Source organism: Solanum stenotomum, chromosome 11 (genome assembly GCF_019186545.1).
Source record: "Solanum stenotomum isolate F172 chromosome 11, ASM1918654v1, whole genome shotgun sequence".
Classification (NCBI taxonomy): Eukaryota; Viridiplantae; Streptophyta; class Magnoliopsida; order Solanales; family Solanaceae; genus Solanum; species Solanum stenotomum.
The window spans coordinates 39,550,251-39,566,760 of NC_064292.1; the positions used below are offsets into that span (position 1 = coordinate 39,550,251).

The 16,510-nt window shown below is 35.9% G+C and overlaps 2 protein-coding genes across 2 annotated transcripts; both read right to left on the reverse strand.

The window, feature by feature from the left end:
- Positions 1–8,064: 8,064 nt before the first annotated feature.
- Positions 8,065–9,687, reverse strand: LOC125845903 (uncharacterized). Its single transcript, XM_049525393.1, has 2 exons — positions 8,703–9,687; positions 8,065–8,552 (listed from the first exon to the last, which is right to left on the reverse strand). Exons 1-2 carry the CDS (start codon positions 9,685–9,687, stop codon positions 8,065–8,067), a joined length of 1,473 nt encoding a protein of 490 aa, XP_049381350.1.
- Positions 9,688–13,916: 4,229 nt separating this feature from the next.
- Positions 13,917–16,033, reverse strand: LOC125844656 (alcohol acyl transferase 1 allele GSd-like). Its single transcript, XM_049523973.1, has 2 exons — positions 15,537–16,033; positions 13,917–15,017 (listed from the first exon to the last, which is right to left on the reverse strand). Exons 1-2 carry the CDS (start codon positions 15,981–15,983, stop codon positions 14,382–14,384), a joined length of 1,083 nt encoding a protein of 360 aa, XP_049379930.1. The 5' UTR covers positions 15,984–16,033; the 3' UTR covers positions 13,917–14,381.
- Positions 16,034–16,510: the final 477 nt, after the last annotated feature.

A 16,510-nucleotide genomic window follows, 5' to 3' on the forward strand; every position in this document is an offset into this window, starting at 1 on the left:
AACCAATCTTGACCTTTAAAGTTTCACCAAGTGTGGAACCCACCTACGAGACCTACCTACAACTCATACAAAGAATGACGAACCGACATGGTGAACCGTAGAAAAGGTACTAGGACTTTATTTTGAAAAATTAGTTTCTCCTTTTCTACGAGACTGGTCTACGACCCATAGAAAGACCTACGAACTGTAGATTGGTCTCGTAGACCTGAACCGGTTGCTGCAATTTAATGCAGTCTTTCCTTTTTTTTTTTTTAAATTCGAGGTCTTACATTTAAGCATCACCAAATTTTCAAGGGGTTAAAGACATTTAACCATGGTACATTTAATTTTGGAAATGATTAAGGCCAGTAATTTGTTGATAGATAAATCCCCACTTAGAGCTCCATTTTGTATTAGTCTTTGTCCTAGTCACTACCCATTTTAGATGAGATAGAATTTGATATTGAATCTCTGTGTATAACATTTGTTTCCTCCATATATTACTGAACAACTCGCTTTTCATATCTCCTAACAAATTACGACAAGAGTAATTTCTAAAATAGTTTGATGGAGTGAGTTTTTTGGCTTGATATCCCACCATTTTTGGAGCATATACTTGATAGGTACATCCTCCCAAGAAATTCCAACAGGATTTCCAATTTTTTTTTACATATGTTCTGCAACCCCCCCCCCCCCCCCAAATAAAAGTGTGGTACATATTATCTCTTTGGTCAATGAGCAACAAAAACACTTGGCATCACAATCTATCTCAAATCTAGTCGCAACAGTATCATTAAAAAGGTAATTTACTTTTCAAAAATCTCCACATTAAGAAAGACATTTTAAAATGTAAATTCTTATGCCAAATCTTCTTTAAGAAATAATAAATCTCATTTTTTCTGTCTAATATGCTTCCAGACAAATGTAGCGGAGAAGATATCAATACTGTTAGACGTCCAAATAGGTATATCAATTAAATTTTGATTACCAATGTCAATTGTATTGATGTGTTCAGCAAGAAGTCGTAACTGATCTATCTCCTAAATTCCATTAGTAGTATAATTACTAACAATTTTGGCATAATTAAAATCATTTCTATGAATAATATGAGCAACAACACCCATTTCACACCAATTATCCCACCAAAAATTACAATTACCATTATTAATTTTCCAGATTAAAAGATATTTCACTTGATCTCTAATATTCACCAATTGTTTCCAAGCAAGGGAATGGGCAGGCTGAATAATAGAGGCAACAGGATGGGTAGAACAATATTTAGCTAAAATAAAGGTACCCCACAGAGAATAACAAATTCTAGGCCTCCACCATCTTTTCATAGTTAAGTTTTTACTAACATAAAAAATACTTCTAAAGCCTCGACCACCTTCTTCTTTTGGAAAACACAATTTGTCCCAAGAACTCAATGATATTCATTTTTATCCTCATTAGAGCCCCAAAAGAAATTAGTCATGTAACTTTCAAGTTGTGATAAAGTCGTCTTCGGAGGTTCTAATGTAGACAAAAGATAGATAAGTTGAGATTATAATATGTGTCTGATAAGAGTATGTCATGCCCCAAGCGTACACCCTGGGTGGGACTGGCACTCGGAGACCATTGCTGGCCCCCAAGCAAACCCTTGGCCTGGCTTTCTTAACTCAGCAGAAACCTAACTCAACAGAATAACTTCATGCAAAGCAAAGTCATAAGACAACTTAACTGATACAAATCTGGCCAACAAGGCACCTCGGGTCTCAAAATATAATATTTACATATATAAGAGACTCAAAATTAACTGACTGACTGTCTATGAAGCCTCTAATATACTGAGATGGATGTTGGGACAAACCCCGCAACATCCTAATAGAACAAAACTAAGTACACAAAATAATTGAGTCCTCCGGAATGCAAGGAGGCTCACCACTGACTCTGGAGTGCTCAGTTGGATCAACGACGTGCAGGATGCTGATCCGGGGTACCTGTATCTGCATCATAATAAAATGCAGGCCAACTGGCATTAGTACATGGAATGTACGAGTATGTGAGCTAGAAAGCTAAACCACGACTTAAGCTTGAAAGGAAATACAAGAGAACACTTACTTTGGCTCTGTTCGACTCATGAACAACTAAACTCAAATATGTAAAGCAATAAGATACATGCAATACATAAATAGCTTGTAAAACAATGTAAACAACTTAACTCGTTAATGATAAAACAATAACAAACTCAACTTTAATCATTTAAAAGTAATATAACTTTTGTGGGAGGTTCTTTAACCGACAACCACCACTATGAGCCCTAGTGATGATACAACGTCTTACCTCACGTTGCCCGATGACCATCCTATACCTTGCCATGATATAGGACCTTACTTTGCTTAGTGGATCCACTAGCCTAATCTTATGTGATCATCTAAAAAGAATGATACGTCAAGTCCCATGTTGGCGCATGGTTCTTATGGAGAGTTGAGTTAGTATGAACTCGTGTCCCCAATTCGGTGCTCAACACTACTCCCAAAAATACTTTGGCTCATGCTTTTAAATTAACTTCTTTCTTTGATTGAGATAATTACTCAAAACTTAGCCCAAAGGCTCTTTTGGAAAACATGGTTCCTTCCTTACTTAAATGTAAAAACATTTATAAACTTTTTCGGGAATACTTAGTTCCCTAATAGCTTTTGAGATAATGGACTCAACTTTAAACTCTTGATTTAACTTGAAATCCAAGACTCTTACTCGACTTGAAACTTGAGACTCTTTTCTTGACTTGGAACTCAACACTCTTGCTTGACTTTGAAACTTGAAACGAAGTTAAAACTTTCAATAACGACTCTTGAAAAGCTTGGAGGACTTGCTTGAACTTACTTCTTAACACTCCTTGACTTGACTCTAACTTCACCTTATCTTGATCCTAACTCACCTTGAATTGAATTATGGATCTAAGGTGTATGATCACATGTATTTAGATGAGTTTGGGACGTTTAGAAACACTTTGGGGTGTTGAAAACAACTAGGGAACATAGGTATAACACCTAGGAACATGCATGAGAAAGCATGGAAAGAAAGAGGGAACATGGCGTCCTTAGCGCTCTGCAAGGCGCGGAGCGCCAACCCTTGCAGCTCAGAGGGCCAGCTGAGGCGCTCTGCAGGGCGCGGCACCCCAAGGGGTGAAGGTCAGAGCACTTCTTGGGGCGCTCTGCAAGGCGCGACGCGCCACCCCTTTTCTCCGACAATTTCAACTTTTCTCCCTCTTTACTCCAACTCTAAACCTTCTAAACTTCAAGGTTTCCAACCCCAAACATTTAGAATCATGAATCCCTCAATATTCAATAGATTACAACTCAAAAACCAACCGGAAACATGTCCCAAATCACAAGGGACTTCAACAACACAATCAACAATATCAATAACACAACCATCAACTTCAACAACACAACTAATCCTCTTTACCAATAACAAAATGAGTTGGGGGTGTGGGGGAAAGGATCAACCCACACTAAGAACTCACATACCTTGATAGGGATCACCCCCGACGAAAATTCACGATGATCTCGACGAATCTTGTTGATCTCCTCTTCTTCTCTTCTTCTCTTCACTCAAGCCCTAGCTTTCTCTCTTTTAAAATGGAACAAAATGATCCAAGTATCAGCCTAACTCAACAATATAACCTCAAAAGAAATAGCTAGGGAAAAGACCAAAATGCCCTTAATTTTCCGGACAGATTTCCCTGCCAACTGCCCAACTTCTAAAAGACATAACTCGCTCATAAGAACTCGGAATTGAGAAATATTGGCGGCATTGGAAAGATCACTCCACAAGCTTCACAACCATAACTGGAAATACTCCTAATTCATCCTGTGATGGAAGTTATGACTGCTCAAAGTTGGCCAAAAATTCACTTTTTTCATACTTAGCCAAAATTTTCCAGATTTTCAAATTCCTTCCAAAAATTAAAAATTTCCAATTCTAAGCCTCTTCTTAGTTATTTCAATTTGCCGGATGTTACAGAGTAGCTCTGCCCCCAATAGAAAGAAGTTTACCTTACCATCCAATAGTCACCAGTTTGGATATCATGTCACTGTAGAAAATAATTTTTTGTTTCCCCACATATAATGGACAACCAAAGTAAGTAAATAGAAAATTAGAATGTTTGTAACCAGTTACCTCTTTAATTCTCTGAATGACATTGTTGGCCGCCTTAGGTTCTACCAGGAAGCAACTCTTGTGTTGATATTTTGATCCTTTGTTCAGTGCCTTTTTAACAATTTTGAAGTTGATGCATAACTAATTACCAGATGTAAAGATAATCACATCAGTGCAGGGTGAGTAATGTATGACCTATTATAGGGTAAACTAATTCCTCTATATGGATGAATGTAACACAGTTGATTAAGCATTATAGTTAACACTTCGGCTCCTAGAATAAATAAAGAAGGTGATAGTGGATCACCCTATTTAACCCCAGTAGAGTGAAAGAAGCCTCTTCTCACACCATTAATAATAATAAAATACCAGATGTTAGAAATTAATCTTCGAGTCATATCAATCCATTTATAAGAAAAGCCAAATTTCTTAAGAGCATGAAGTAAAAACTTTCCAATTTACCGATCATATTAGCCATATCCAACTTAATGATAGTGTCAGCACATCCAAAATTATTCTTTTTAATATCCTGAAAAATCTCTTGTGCAAAGTAAAACATTTTCATTCTAACTTTTAGGAATCTAGCTTGATTCTAAGAAATAATATTAGGTAGAATATTATCAAGTCTAACTAATGATTTTAGAGATAATTTTGTTAAAACAATAACTAAGACTGACAGGTCTCATATCATTAAAAGAGCTAGGATTGTCCGTTTTAGGCTAGAGAATATGGCAAAAACTGGTATAAAATCTAGTCAAACCTCTCCCTCCAAAATATTGTTGTATCACTTCTATAGATCACTTTTGATGATGTCCCAACAACTTCTATAGAAAGCGTTTCCAAAACCATCAGGCCCCGAAGTACTGACAGGATTGAGACCGAAGACAACATCCTTGATTTCAGCTTCATTAGGAATAGCCTCCAACATATTATTGTCATCTTGACAAATTCTCTGATCGATACAATCTAAGTGTTGCAGTTCAATTTCTTGATCATCAGAGAAAAGTTAACTAAAATAATCTACAACCTCTTTAGCAATTTGATCTTCCCCTGTCACCCATTGACTATTTTTCGATTGGATTCTATGAATAGTAGCTCTCCTTCTCTTTTTTTTTGGTAACTGTAATGTTTATTACCAGATTTTTCAATATGTACAAAGTTTGGATACTCTGGATGTGGACATCTTCCACTCTCAAAGCTCAGCTAATTCAAAAAAGAAAACTTCCTGCTAGATTCTATTCTAAGGATAGAAATTAAGCTTTTGCATAAAACATATAAATCTAGGTAGCATACTAGCTCTACAATGTATGCCTTGTATGATTGTTCTAATGATCAACTCCATATTCCTCTCCTTGCTTTGAAAAATCATGTAGTTCCTCTCTTGCCAAATATAGTAGATTGTTGATGCAAGAGTCATTCTGTATACTTCTGCTTGTATGGTTTTGTTTGAATCATGCTCTACAGCCCATGCCAATTCCTAATTCCATCCATTACTGATTCTATTTATTGCTAGCCAGTGCAGAAGTTTTTTCCATATCCCTTTTGAGAATCGACAGGTGAAGAATAGGTGCTGGTGTGATTCATTTTCTTCCTTGCAGAGTGGACATATTACTTCACTTGTGATTCACCATTTTTCCAATCTATCTCTGGTGTATAATCTTCTATGAATAGCCAGGTACAGTGCAAATATCCATTTAGGATTTCCTTGGTTATTGCATGTCATTCCTCCAGGGAACCTTTATATACTTCCCTCTTAGCTTCTTATACATTTCTTTAATACTAAATTCATCTGCCTCTAAAATTTCTGCAAAATGCAGTCCCTTTTCTTCCAGCCACTTTCCTGCTTGCATGATTTTCCTCACTATCCAAGAAGCCTGATTTTCTCTCACTTCCCATGGTCTCCTAGACTCCTACCTTTGAGGTAGAAGGTATGTACCCAAATAATCCATAATTTATTTTTCTTCTTGCTTAGTTCACACAAGTGTTTTAGCAGAGCTACTTTGTTCCACACATATATATCAGTAACATTGAGTCCTCCTGCAACTTTTGGCCAACAAAGTGTGTCCCATGCTATAAGAGCCTTTCCTTTAGCTTGTACCTTTCCATTCCATATGAACCTTTTACATATAGTCTCTATTCTTTTGAGAATTTGCTTTGGTAGCAGAAAGATTTGTGTCCAGAAAGCTTGCATAGCTGTTAAAATACTATTAACCAATGGTAACCTTCCTGTATAAGACAAGAATTTGACTGTCCATGTTGTAATTTTGTCCAATAACCTGTCTATTAATGGTTGGCATTGCCCTACTGACAGTTTCCTTGAACTCGAAGGCACTCCAAGGTATTTGAAAGGGAGTAGTCCTTTTACAAAACCTGTTTGCTCCAATATTAATTGTTGCATCTCTTTTAACACTCCTCCAAAGTAAACACAACTCTTGGCCTGATTTTCTCTGAGTCCAGACACCTTTGAGAAAAGCTGGAAACACTCATATAAAAGAGTATTTGATGTTATATATCCTCTACTAAACAACAATAGATCATCAGCAAAACTTAGTTGTATGATGTGTTGTCTATGTCATCTAGGATGATACTTAAACTTTGGATTCCTTCTCAGTGTTTTCAATAATCTTGTGAGGTAATCCATGGCAAGGACAAACAAATAAGGTGACAGTGGATCTCCTTGTCTCACCCCTCTCTTTGCTTGAAAAGGTGCACTAGGACATCCATTGATCAATATTGAATAAGACACAGTCCTGACACAACTCACTATCCATCCTAAGAACTTTTGAGGAACATGCATACCAGCTAGTACGTCCTCTAGAAAATGCCATTCCAAAGAGCCATATGCCTTCTGCATATCTATCTTGAACATACATCTAGGTGAGGTTCCTTTTCTTCCATATCCTTTAACCAGTTCATGACTGAGGAGCACATTATCAGTCAACATTCTACTAGGTACAAAAGCAACCTGTCCTGGATCAACTAGATAGTTCATGACACTATAGAGTCTTTTTGTGAGCATCTTTGAAATGATCTTATACAAAGTAGTGCAACAAGAAATGGGCCTGCATTCTTTTATAGAAGTGGGATGTTTTACCTTAGGAATCAAAGTGACAGAGATTCTATTTATGGGAGGATACATTTTAGTTGTAAGAAAGAATTGTAAAACAGCTGCTATTACCTCATCCCCTATGATTTGCCAAACTTTTTTGAAGAAATAAGAGTTGAACCTATCCTCTCCTGGTGCTTTTGAATCCCCAATGCTCATAAGATCTTCCTTCACATCAGTATCCTTGAATGGTTGAATGAGGAACAATTGTTGCTCTCTTGTAAGGACTGGTCCATCTTTTAGAACTTCAGGATGTGTAGCTTCCATGTGTTTATTGCATTGACGTAGCAACTTTTGATAAAAGCCCACAGCCTCCTTTGTAACATCTGCTGCATCCCTAATAACAGTCCCATCTTCTCTTGTAAGCATGTTGATCTGATTTTGAGCCTTCCTTCCTTTCATACTAGCAAAGAAATAAGCATTGTTAGCATCCCCACTTTGAGCCATTGTACTCTAGACTTTTGCTTATATATGTTCTCTTCAATCATACTCCACTTTGCCAGTTTAGTTCTCAGTAGTTTTTCCTCATCAATGATGTCTTGTGGTATTGTCCCTACTCTCATATTCCTTTGTGTATCTATGAGCTCTCTTCTAAGTGTTTGTACTTTTTTCGAGACTCCCATAAACTCTTTTTTATTGATCTTTTTCATCTCTATCCTTACCATTTTCAGAGTCCTCCATACCCCTTTCATGCCTCCTCATAAAGTCTGCCAGCTAGCTTCTACCCTTTCCCTGAAGTCTGGATGTTTTCCTATGGAATTATAAAATCTGAAAGGTCTCTTCCTTGTATCTCTTTACTCCTCCAGTATCAATCCTTGAGGGGAATGATCTGAAAATTAAGGCTCCATAGCACTTACCTGTAGTGTATCCATCTTGTTCACCAACTCAACATTAACTGTAGATTTGTCTATTCTGCTATATACATGTCCATTGGTCCATGTATAATTCCTCCCTCCTATCTGCAGTTCAATAAGGTTGGAATTAGTCACACACTCCTTGAAATCTCTTATTTCTGCATCCTGTACCTGACTACCAACTATTCTATCATCTTGTGCTAGTATAGAATTGAAATCCCCAATAATCAACAATGGATCATTAATTTGGCTACTCATCTGATGAATTGCTACCCTTAATGAAGTCCTGGTATTGATAGTATGTAAGCCATACACAACAGTAAGCTGAAACTGTGTATTATTTATTTCCACCAAACCATGTATGTATTGTTCAGCATCTGCCACCTTTTTGAAACTAGCTTCTTTTGGATTCCATATCACCCATATCCTTCCTCTTATATTTGTGTTAGCAGTAGGACACCACTCCCATCCTGGTAAACTTCTATTAATAATATGATTTTCACTATCTTGTCTTACTCTATGCTCACAGATTACTATTAAGTTCACCTTATTCCTTCTCACAAACAACCCAACTCCTTTTGTTTCATCTCCTGATTAAAGCCTCTCACATTCCATGTTACTATCATGAATTGATGGTTGCATAGATGTCATCTTCATTCCACCACTTCCTTCTCCACTCATTTGTCCTTTCTCATAAGTCATGACCCCTGCTGTAAGACCCTGTCCTGCTCTTTCTCCTTGTATATTTCTATAGTTCCTTCTAATAGAAGTTCTATGTCTTACAGTATGCCACTCTCCTTGACCCTGTGTTGCTTCATCCTTATCCTTAGTTGATTGCTCTTGCTGGTTTGCTTCAACATGTTTAGTATCACATCCTTGCTCCTTGTTTGTAGTGGGTACCCATTCATTCCTCTGCACTGGCCCCTGATTTTTCTTTTGGAACTGTATAGGTGCCTCTAGTTTTTCCACACACGAATGCCCCACTTGTAGACATTTCTGGAAAAATATTGGCTTCCATTCATACCAGACTTTCTGCTCTACTACTCTTCCTTTTGTATCCTGTATTTTAATCACCTTTGCCAGGGGTCTAGTAACATCTATTTCCACTAATATTCTGGCAAACGAGATTCTACTGACTTGAGTTGTACATTCATCTGCATACAAAGGCTTCCCCAAACTACTACCTATCTTACTCAATACAATTGAATTCCAACAGTTAAGTGGCAGATTTGAGAGATTAATCCACAGTGGAATGATGGTGAGCATTTCCTCTTTGAAGTTGAACTCCGGCACCCATTGTTTCATTATAACAGGTCTTCTAAGTAAGTGGTGAGGTCCAGAACATAGCACCTTATCCCTTTCTTCCTCATTAGCAAACCTCACAACAAAATACCCATCTACATGGTATAGAATTACAGGTTTTGTGGAGAAAGTACCTTGTCCCATTATAAATCTCTCCATGGCTCCAATAGTTGGAGTTGTTCCCACCACATAAACTACTATTGATTGAGCCCATTTCTCATTATCCTGAGCTACATCCTCAGGTAAAATTTCTACTACTTTTTCCCCATCCACTATCACAGGTGGAATGTAATTTAGATTCATACCTCGAGTCGCCAATCTATTGGTAGCAAACAGATATGCCCATGACTTCTTCACTTCTTCTCCATTCAATTCCAGCTTCCTCTACGTTTTGTTTGGTGTTTTCCCCTGAGTTACTGTTCCATTGCTTCCTAACAAATTCTGTTGTAGCCTAGATCCAGTTCCTCTTTTGTTTGAGAGCTCTGGCCATTGCTCCTCCATTTCTGTTTTCCCTTTCCCCTTGCTAGCATCAGTCATCAGTTGTATTTGTGGTCCGTCCGGTGTGAGCATCTGTACTTCTTCAATTGTTTCACTCCTAGTTAACTACCCAGTTGCCAAGCTGCTGGCTATTCCATGGTGTATCTCCTCCTCGCGATACCTTTGGTTAGCTCTTCTTGGTCGTTCCCTCTCCATTTCCGGCAAGGTGCAACTTAGTGCACACTAAGTGCGCCGAGAGAGAAAAGAGAAAGTTTTTTCTAATTATTATATTGTTTACGTGTAGAAGATCACGTTTTGCTCTCCTTCTCTTTTCATTAATAACAACATGAAAATATTTTGTATTGGAGTCTCCATCCTCTAACCATCTGGTATTTGCTCTTTGTCTGAGAATGGACTGCTCACATTTCAACCACCTAGTATGTTCAGCTTGAGTTTTATGAACTTGAGGCCTCAAATCATCATTATCATTATCAATGTAATCAATTTTATGATCCAACATCTTAGCTTTCCACTCTCTGACCTTATAAAAAACATTGTCAATTCGCTCTCTGACAAGAGGCTAAGTTTGCGACTCAGATTTTTCATTTTGAGATGTAATCTTCTCATACTATTACCAACCTCTTCTTCATTCCAACCTTCTTGTACCATGTCTTTAAAATTAGGTTGGACAATTCAGAAATTCAAAATTTTGTAATACCTGATTTTAGTATGTTCTAAGGCAGAGCATTTTACAATCATAGGAGTGTGGTCAGATCCAGTGGTTCCCAAGTGTTCAATGCCAATAATGGAAAAACTATCAGTCCAGTGCTGATTAATAAACGTTCTGTCCTGCCTTTTCCCTATTCTTTTGCTTCTTTCCCTAGCATTACGCCATGTGAACCTGAGGCATTTGTGAGCATTGCAATTTGCAATTTAAGCTACAACCTTCAAAATCAAGACCTTTTTTGTATTTGTCCATATGACAAGCATCAACAAAAGGTTCCTGAGTTGCTATAATTTGATCAGTATTGTGAATTCTGGATAAAAACTTTAGTCTTTCAAAAGCCTATTTAGACTTTACTCCTCTAATATTCCAAATAATTGTACTAATCATTAAAAATATGAGTAGAAGATGTTCCACCAATTTGAAATGGTTTCCCCATTGCCCTTGTAATAGGGCCTGGTTTTGCAAAGTCTTTGTGATTAATTACATTTGTATTCCTTCGTACTGACCTTGGAGATAAATTACAATTGTTGATCAGAGATTGTCTATGTTGAGAAACTGCATCTTCCACCTTTTCACCTTTCCATGAAGTTTTGGGAGCAAAGGCATCAATAAGAGCTAGCGTCCTCATAAGAAGAGTCACGTTCTTCATTGATCAGAGCCAGGCCTCCTCGACTCTGTATTGCTTTCCTATTCTACACCATAATCAGGATCATATTCACGTTCTTCATTATCTCATTGCGATGTTGTCTTCATTGTTGGCATGGTTCTCATCAGTCGGAGTTATAACTTGAAGTGGCACATCAACTAACAAATTAGGACTCCATAATTGGACTTCAAGGTTAATACCTTGAGCTTCATTGTGAACATTCTTATTTCGTTGGTCGCTTCCTAGATAAAATGAGACAGGAATTGTCGAGCACATATGGAGATCGATTTGGTTTCCAATTTGCTGGCAGAATCTCTTTCAAGCTTAGTTAGTTTGTCTTGTGCATAAATTTCAGCATCATCTTTAGAATTGACAGTTTGATATTAATATTAGTTGAACTACAAGTATTGCTATAGAAGAAGCAATATTGGCAGCACTGCTAGCTTTTTCCATATCCTCAGAATAACCTGATGATTGCAATTGTTCAACCAAACAGTACATTTGTAATTACAATGTGGCAAACAAACAGGTCAACATAATTACTATTCTAATAATTACACCAATTTCAATTACCTGATGACTTTCCAAATATACCCTTAGGTCTTCCATAATATAGGCAAATACTGAAATGCTCACTCTAGTTTACTCATTGTGAAACATCACAAACCGGATAAATGTATTGATAGTACTATTAGCTTAAGCCCTCCCATTAGCGTAACTAGCAGACTATCAGCTTTGCCACTATCTTGTATGAATATCAGTATCTTGTTAACCAAAAAAAAAAAGAAATTAAAAAAAAAAAATTAGTGCATACAATTGGATAGACTAATCCCATTATTGAATTGCTCCCGGTATAGAATAAAATACTATTCTACAATACTTTTAACTGAAATTGTAGAACTTCAATGAACTCAACAAAACGAACATATATACTTGACACATACTTAATTTTGAAAAGACTATGCACAGAAGAAGGGGATTAATTTTCAGTGAATATTATGTTGTCGTAAATTAATATTAGGAAAAAAAATCAAATATACAAATTTTCAGAGAACAAATTTGATGCACTGTTTTAGAACTATGCCCTTTACCAGATGCACCATTCAACATATTGTTCATAGGATGACAAGTGTAATACATATTAATATTTTAGACTTATACACCTATACACCAAAGTTTTAACCGAGGTAAGTGGATGCCGAGGCACCCTCACCCAGATCCGCCCCTGCCTACAAACATATTATGATTGTGAATAGAGATGAACTCAACAAATTCCTAGAAGTCGATCCTCCATAAACGTTATGATCGATGAATGACCTATAACTTTTATAAAATATAGAAACTATATAGTAATTAAAATACTAAATACCAACGTATATATGAATGTCCACGAAGTTCCAAATGGATTTCCAAACTTTAGATACATGATGTTAGGATAACATATAATGATTCAGTAGTAGCAGATTAAAGATAAATAATAATAATAATAATAATAATAATAATAATAATACAATGTCTTCCTTTCAAGACTGCCACGATTGAATCTAATTATATGTATCATCTATTTTTATCCTTGCCAAAATATACGTCCATTATATGTTTACGCCATAAAATCATCTTAAGAAAACAAAAAGGGTGATAACATATAGAGTATCTATAATGATCATGAGGAAGCTGAATTTATGTACAAACACATATATTATTTATTTATTGATAAGTGCTTATGCTCCCAGATGTTTTGATGATCTCCTCACAAGTGCAGGGACCTGGTCCTCTGCAGAGTATGAATACTTGTCCAGTAGCAAAATGCTATACAACTGTAAAAACTGTCCGTGTCAGGAAGTTGGTGAAGCTGCAGAGTACTTCATCAATCAGGAGCGACGAGGCTGTTTGAACGTTGGGTAATAACTCTTCATGGTATATATCAAACAACAAACAACAATATTCATCATTCATTCAAAGAGAGATACCTTCAAGCTTCAAAAATAGCAAGGGACCTGATAGAAGTGTTTCTATTTCTTTCTGTTTCTGCTGTAATTTTGGTTGCTTGTAATAGTGCGTATATATTGAAGGAATCGTTTCACTTGTGATAGAAATGTTTCAAACTTGTGTGAATCATTGTAAGAACTAGGTTAAGGATAACTTAGTATCTTACTCTAAAGTCTATATTAATCGGTCAGGATTAGTATAGTGGGCAGTGTGGTATATATCTACTCTGGCTCAACTAAGTGATATAAGAGATATTGCTTTTGCTTGAGAAGATTAGTGGAAGCAGTTTGAAAAGTCCTGTTGAGACAGGTCGTGGTTTTACTCCCTTGAGCAAGCTAAGGAGGTTTCCACGTAAAGTTGCTTGCCAATCTTTACTTTCAGCATTTGTTCTTTACTGTCTATTGTTGTAACTGTATTGAGGACCTGGTCCATCGACTTAAGTGGACGCATACATTCCAACATTTATTGACTTGATGCAATATTAACCAATAGATATATGATTTTTCGGCGATGATATGGATCTATTTTTTCTTTAGTTAATTTTGGTAAACATCGATCCCAACTATAGACCAATCATTATTGAAATTATGATAAATTTGTTAGATGTTATCTTTCATTTTTAGACGCTCTAATCTTTCTAAAGAAGAATTAGCTTATGTATATTGCAACATCAATTTTTATTAGAATTTTCGGAAATGCAACTAAAATATGTCTATTAATATGATCAAACTACAATAAGTTTTTTTTTTTTTTTTTTAATTTGCGAAGTTGGTCTTATTCATACAACTCTGAAAAGCGCAGACTTATTCACTAGTATTTTAATAGTAAGATACGTATACAAATTCAGACATCATAACTTAATTAAAACACAAGGATGGCCTAAATTTTTTATGTTAGTTGGATCTTTTCTACATTTTTACTAGTAAAATTGTGGATAAGATGTTGAAATTTTTCCATGGCTTGTTGAGGCAAATTTATAGCTATCACAATACTCTTTTCTCCCATGTTCTTGTTGAAGGACCAGAAAAAACTGGCAAAAGAGAAAGGACTTCTATCAACCCCACCCAAAATAGGCTTTCCCCATCCAAAATCAACTTCATCAAGATCAAGTATTGCATCATTTGTGATGAGAAAATTCCAAGATTTAGTCCATGGTCGTCACCTATTAATCACCATATAATCTGCCAATGATTTAATATACTCTTCGTTCACTTGATTCTTAGCTTGTTTAATCAACTCAATTGCATATGTTAATGGATTTGAACATAACCATCCAGCTTTTGATACGGCTGCTGGAGTTGCAAATGCATTGCCATAATATCCAAGTGGTAGTTCCATTTTTTGTGGTCCTACACGTACATTAACTACATATGACAAACGAACATTCTCTTCAGGATTTATTTCAAGTGCAATTGTACGATATTTCCAAAGAAACGCAACTAGTAACTCGAATCTTCCAATTGAACCATACCCTGGTTCTAATAATTGATCTTTAATGGCTTCAATCTCCTTATTTCCAAAGAAAAATGAGTGTTGGATTAATTTGTCTTCCATAGCTATCCATGAAAATTTGGACTGAACTTGCTCATCAAACTCATTATGTGTGCATGTAATGCATGGTGATGATCTAGCACTTAAGAGATCCCTTTGCCATACAGGTAGTATGGAAGGTGCAGAAGCTCCTTGAATTAATTCACTTAATGCATTTAGAAACATTTTGAAGCCATAAGCATCCATCATAGTGTGATTAACTTTGAATCCAACAACAAATCCACCACATGTAAAATGTGTCACCTGTGTATATATAAAATGAATAGTGATTTAGTTTTAAAATGAAATCCAATGATTATCTCAAATATAAGTATCTCAAATGCCATTGTTGTAAAACTGCTCAAGCTGATAATTGGTCTTAAGTGTGACACGTTCAATAACTCAAACCTTTAGATGAGATAGTCACATAGTTTAAATGATATCAGAGCAGACAGAAATACTCTCTGAGAATCTCACCACCATAGACATTATCAAAATAGAATTTTCACAAACTCGGCCCATGAAAATGAATCATGGAAGATATTCAGTTGATCATGGATCCACCTTCTCTACCCTTTCTCTACTTAAATATCATGTTTTATTCTATGTTACGATTCAAATTAGTGACGTGTGCCTAACCAACACATTACACACTACACTCTTATAACTAGACCAAAGCTTGGAGTTGATAAATGTGTATTTATAATGAGGAAATAGATATAATATCAAGCAAACCAACGTAAAAGAGGTATACATATTGCCAATACAATATTGATTGATTACCTGAACTAACATCAATGGACAACCAATAATCCCAACAGATCCTGGCTCATTATAAAGTAACTCTTCTAAGTATGGACATGGTGGTAGTATAGAGTCACCTAATTTCTCAAGCTCCACATTAGCATCGGCTTCAATAAACATGATTCCTTCACTATTACAATTTACAATAAGCTTCCTATTAGGTCCTTCAATGATCCTACCAGCTAATGGATAGTAAAACACAAGTGTTTTGGACAATCCATCTTTTATGATCTTTGCATGATCTTTCCCTTTCATTGAAGAATTGTATTTGTAAAACATTAGTATTGGCATTTGAAAACGAAGTCCTTCTTGATCATCTATATCTGAAAGATATAATATTTTCTTAGGTATTTTATTTTGTGGAACTATCAATTCAGGCTTCCGTCTACTACTTGAGATCACTAAAGGTTTGGGAATAATTGCCATGATATAGATACCAATTTGAGCAAGTGTAGTTTTTGAGTTAGAATTTTGGATGAGTAATGCAAAAGGAATTATTGGGTAAAAACCATCTTACATATAGCATTATATTTTTCTTTCTTGAGGATCACTTTACGAAACACAATTTGTTTATATAATATACAAGTCCATAGTACTTGATAATTGTGCAATTTAATTTATGTGTCAAAAGTCAAAACGTACGGCAACTTTTACCTAAAAATCTCTAAAGTCAATTTGATCTTGCAAATATTAAACAAGGAAATAGGACATGCAATTATAAGATTCAATACAGGAAAAGACTCAAATATACCATCGAACTTTCAGAAGGTTCATTTATGTCATCCGTTAAAAGTTTGGCTCATCTATGCTATTAATGTTAAAGAAAAGGTTCGTCCATGCCATTTTTTTTTAACTCCAGTTTTGCAAAACCACTTTTTACACACTCAACAAGGTTTAACATTTTTCAATTGATGTTTTTGAATCAAATGTACTCTTTTTGCTTGTTCTTCCTT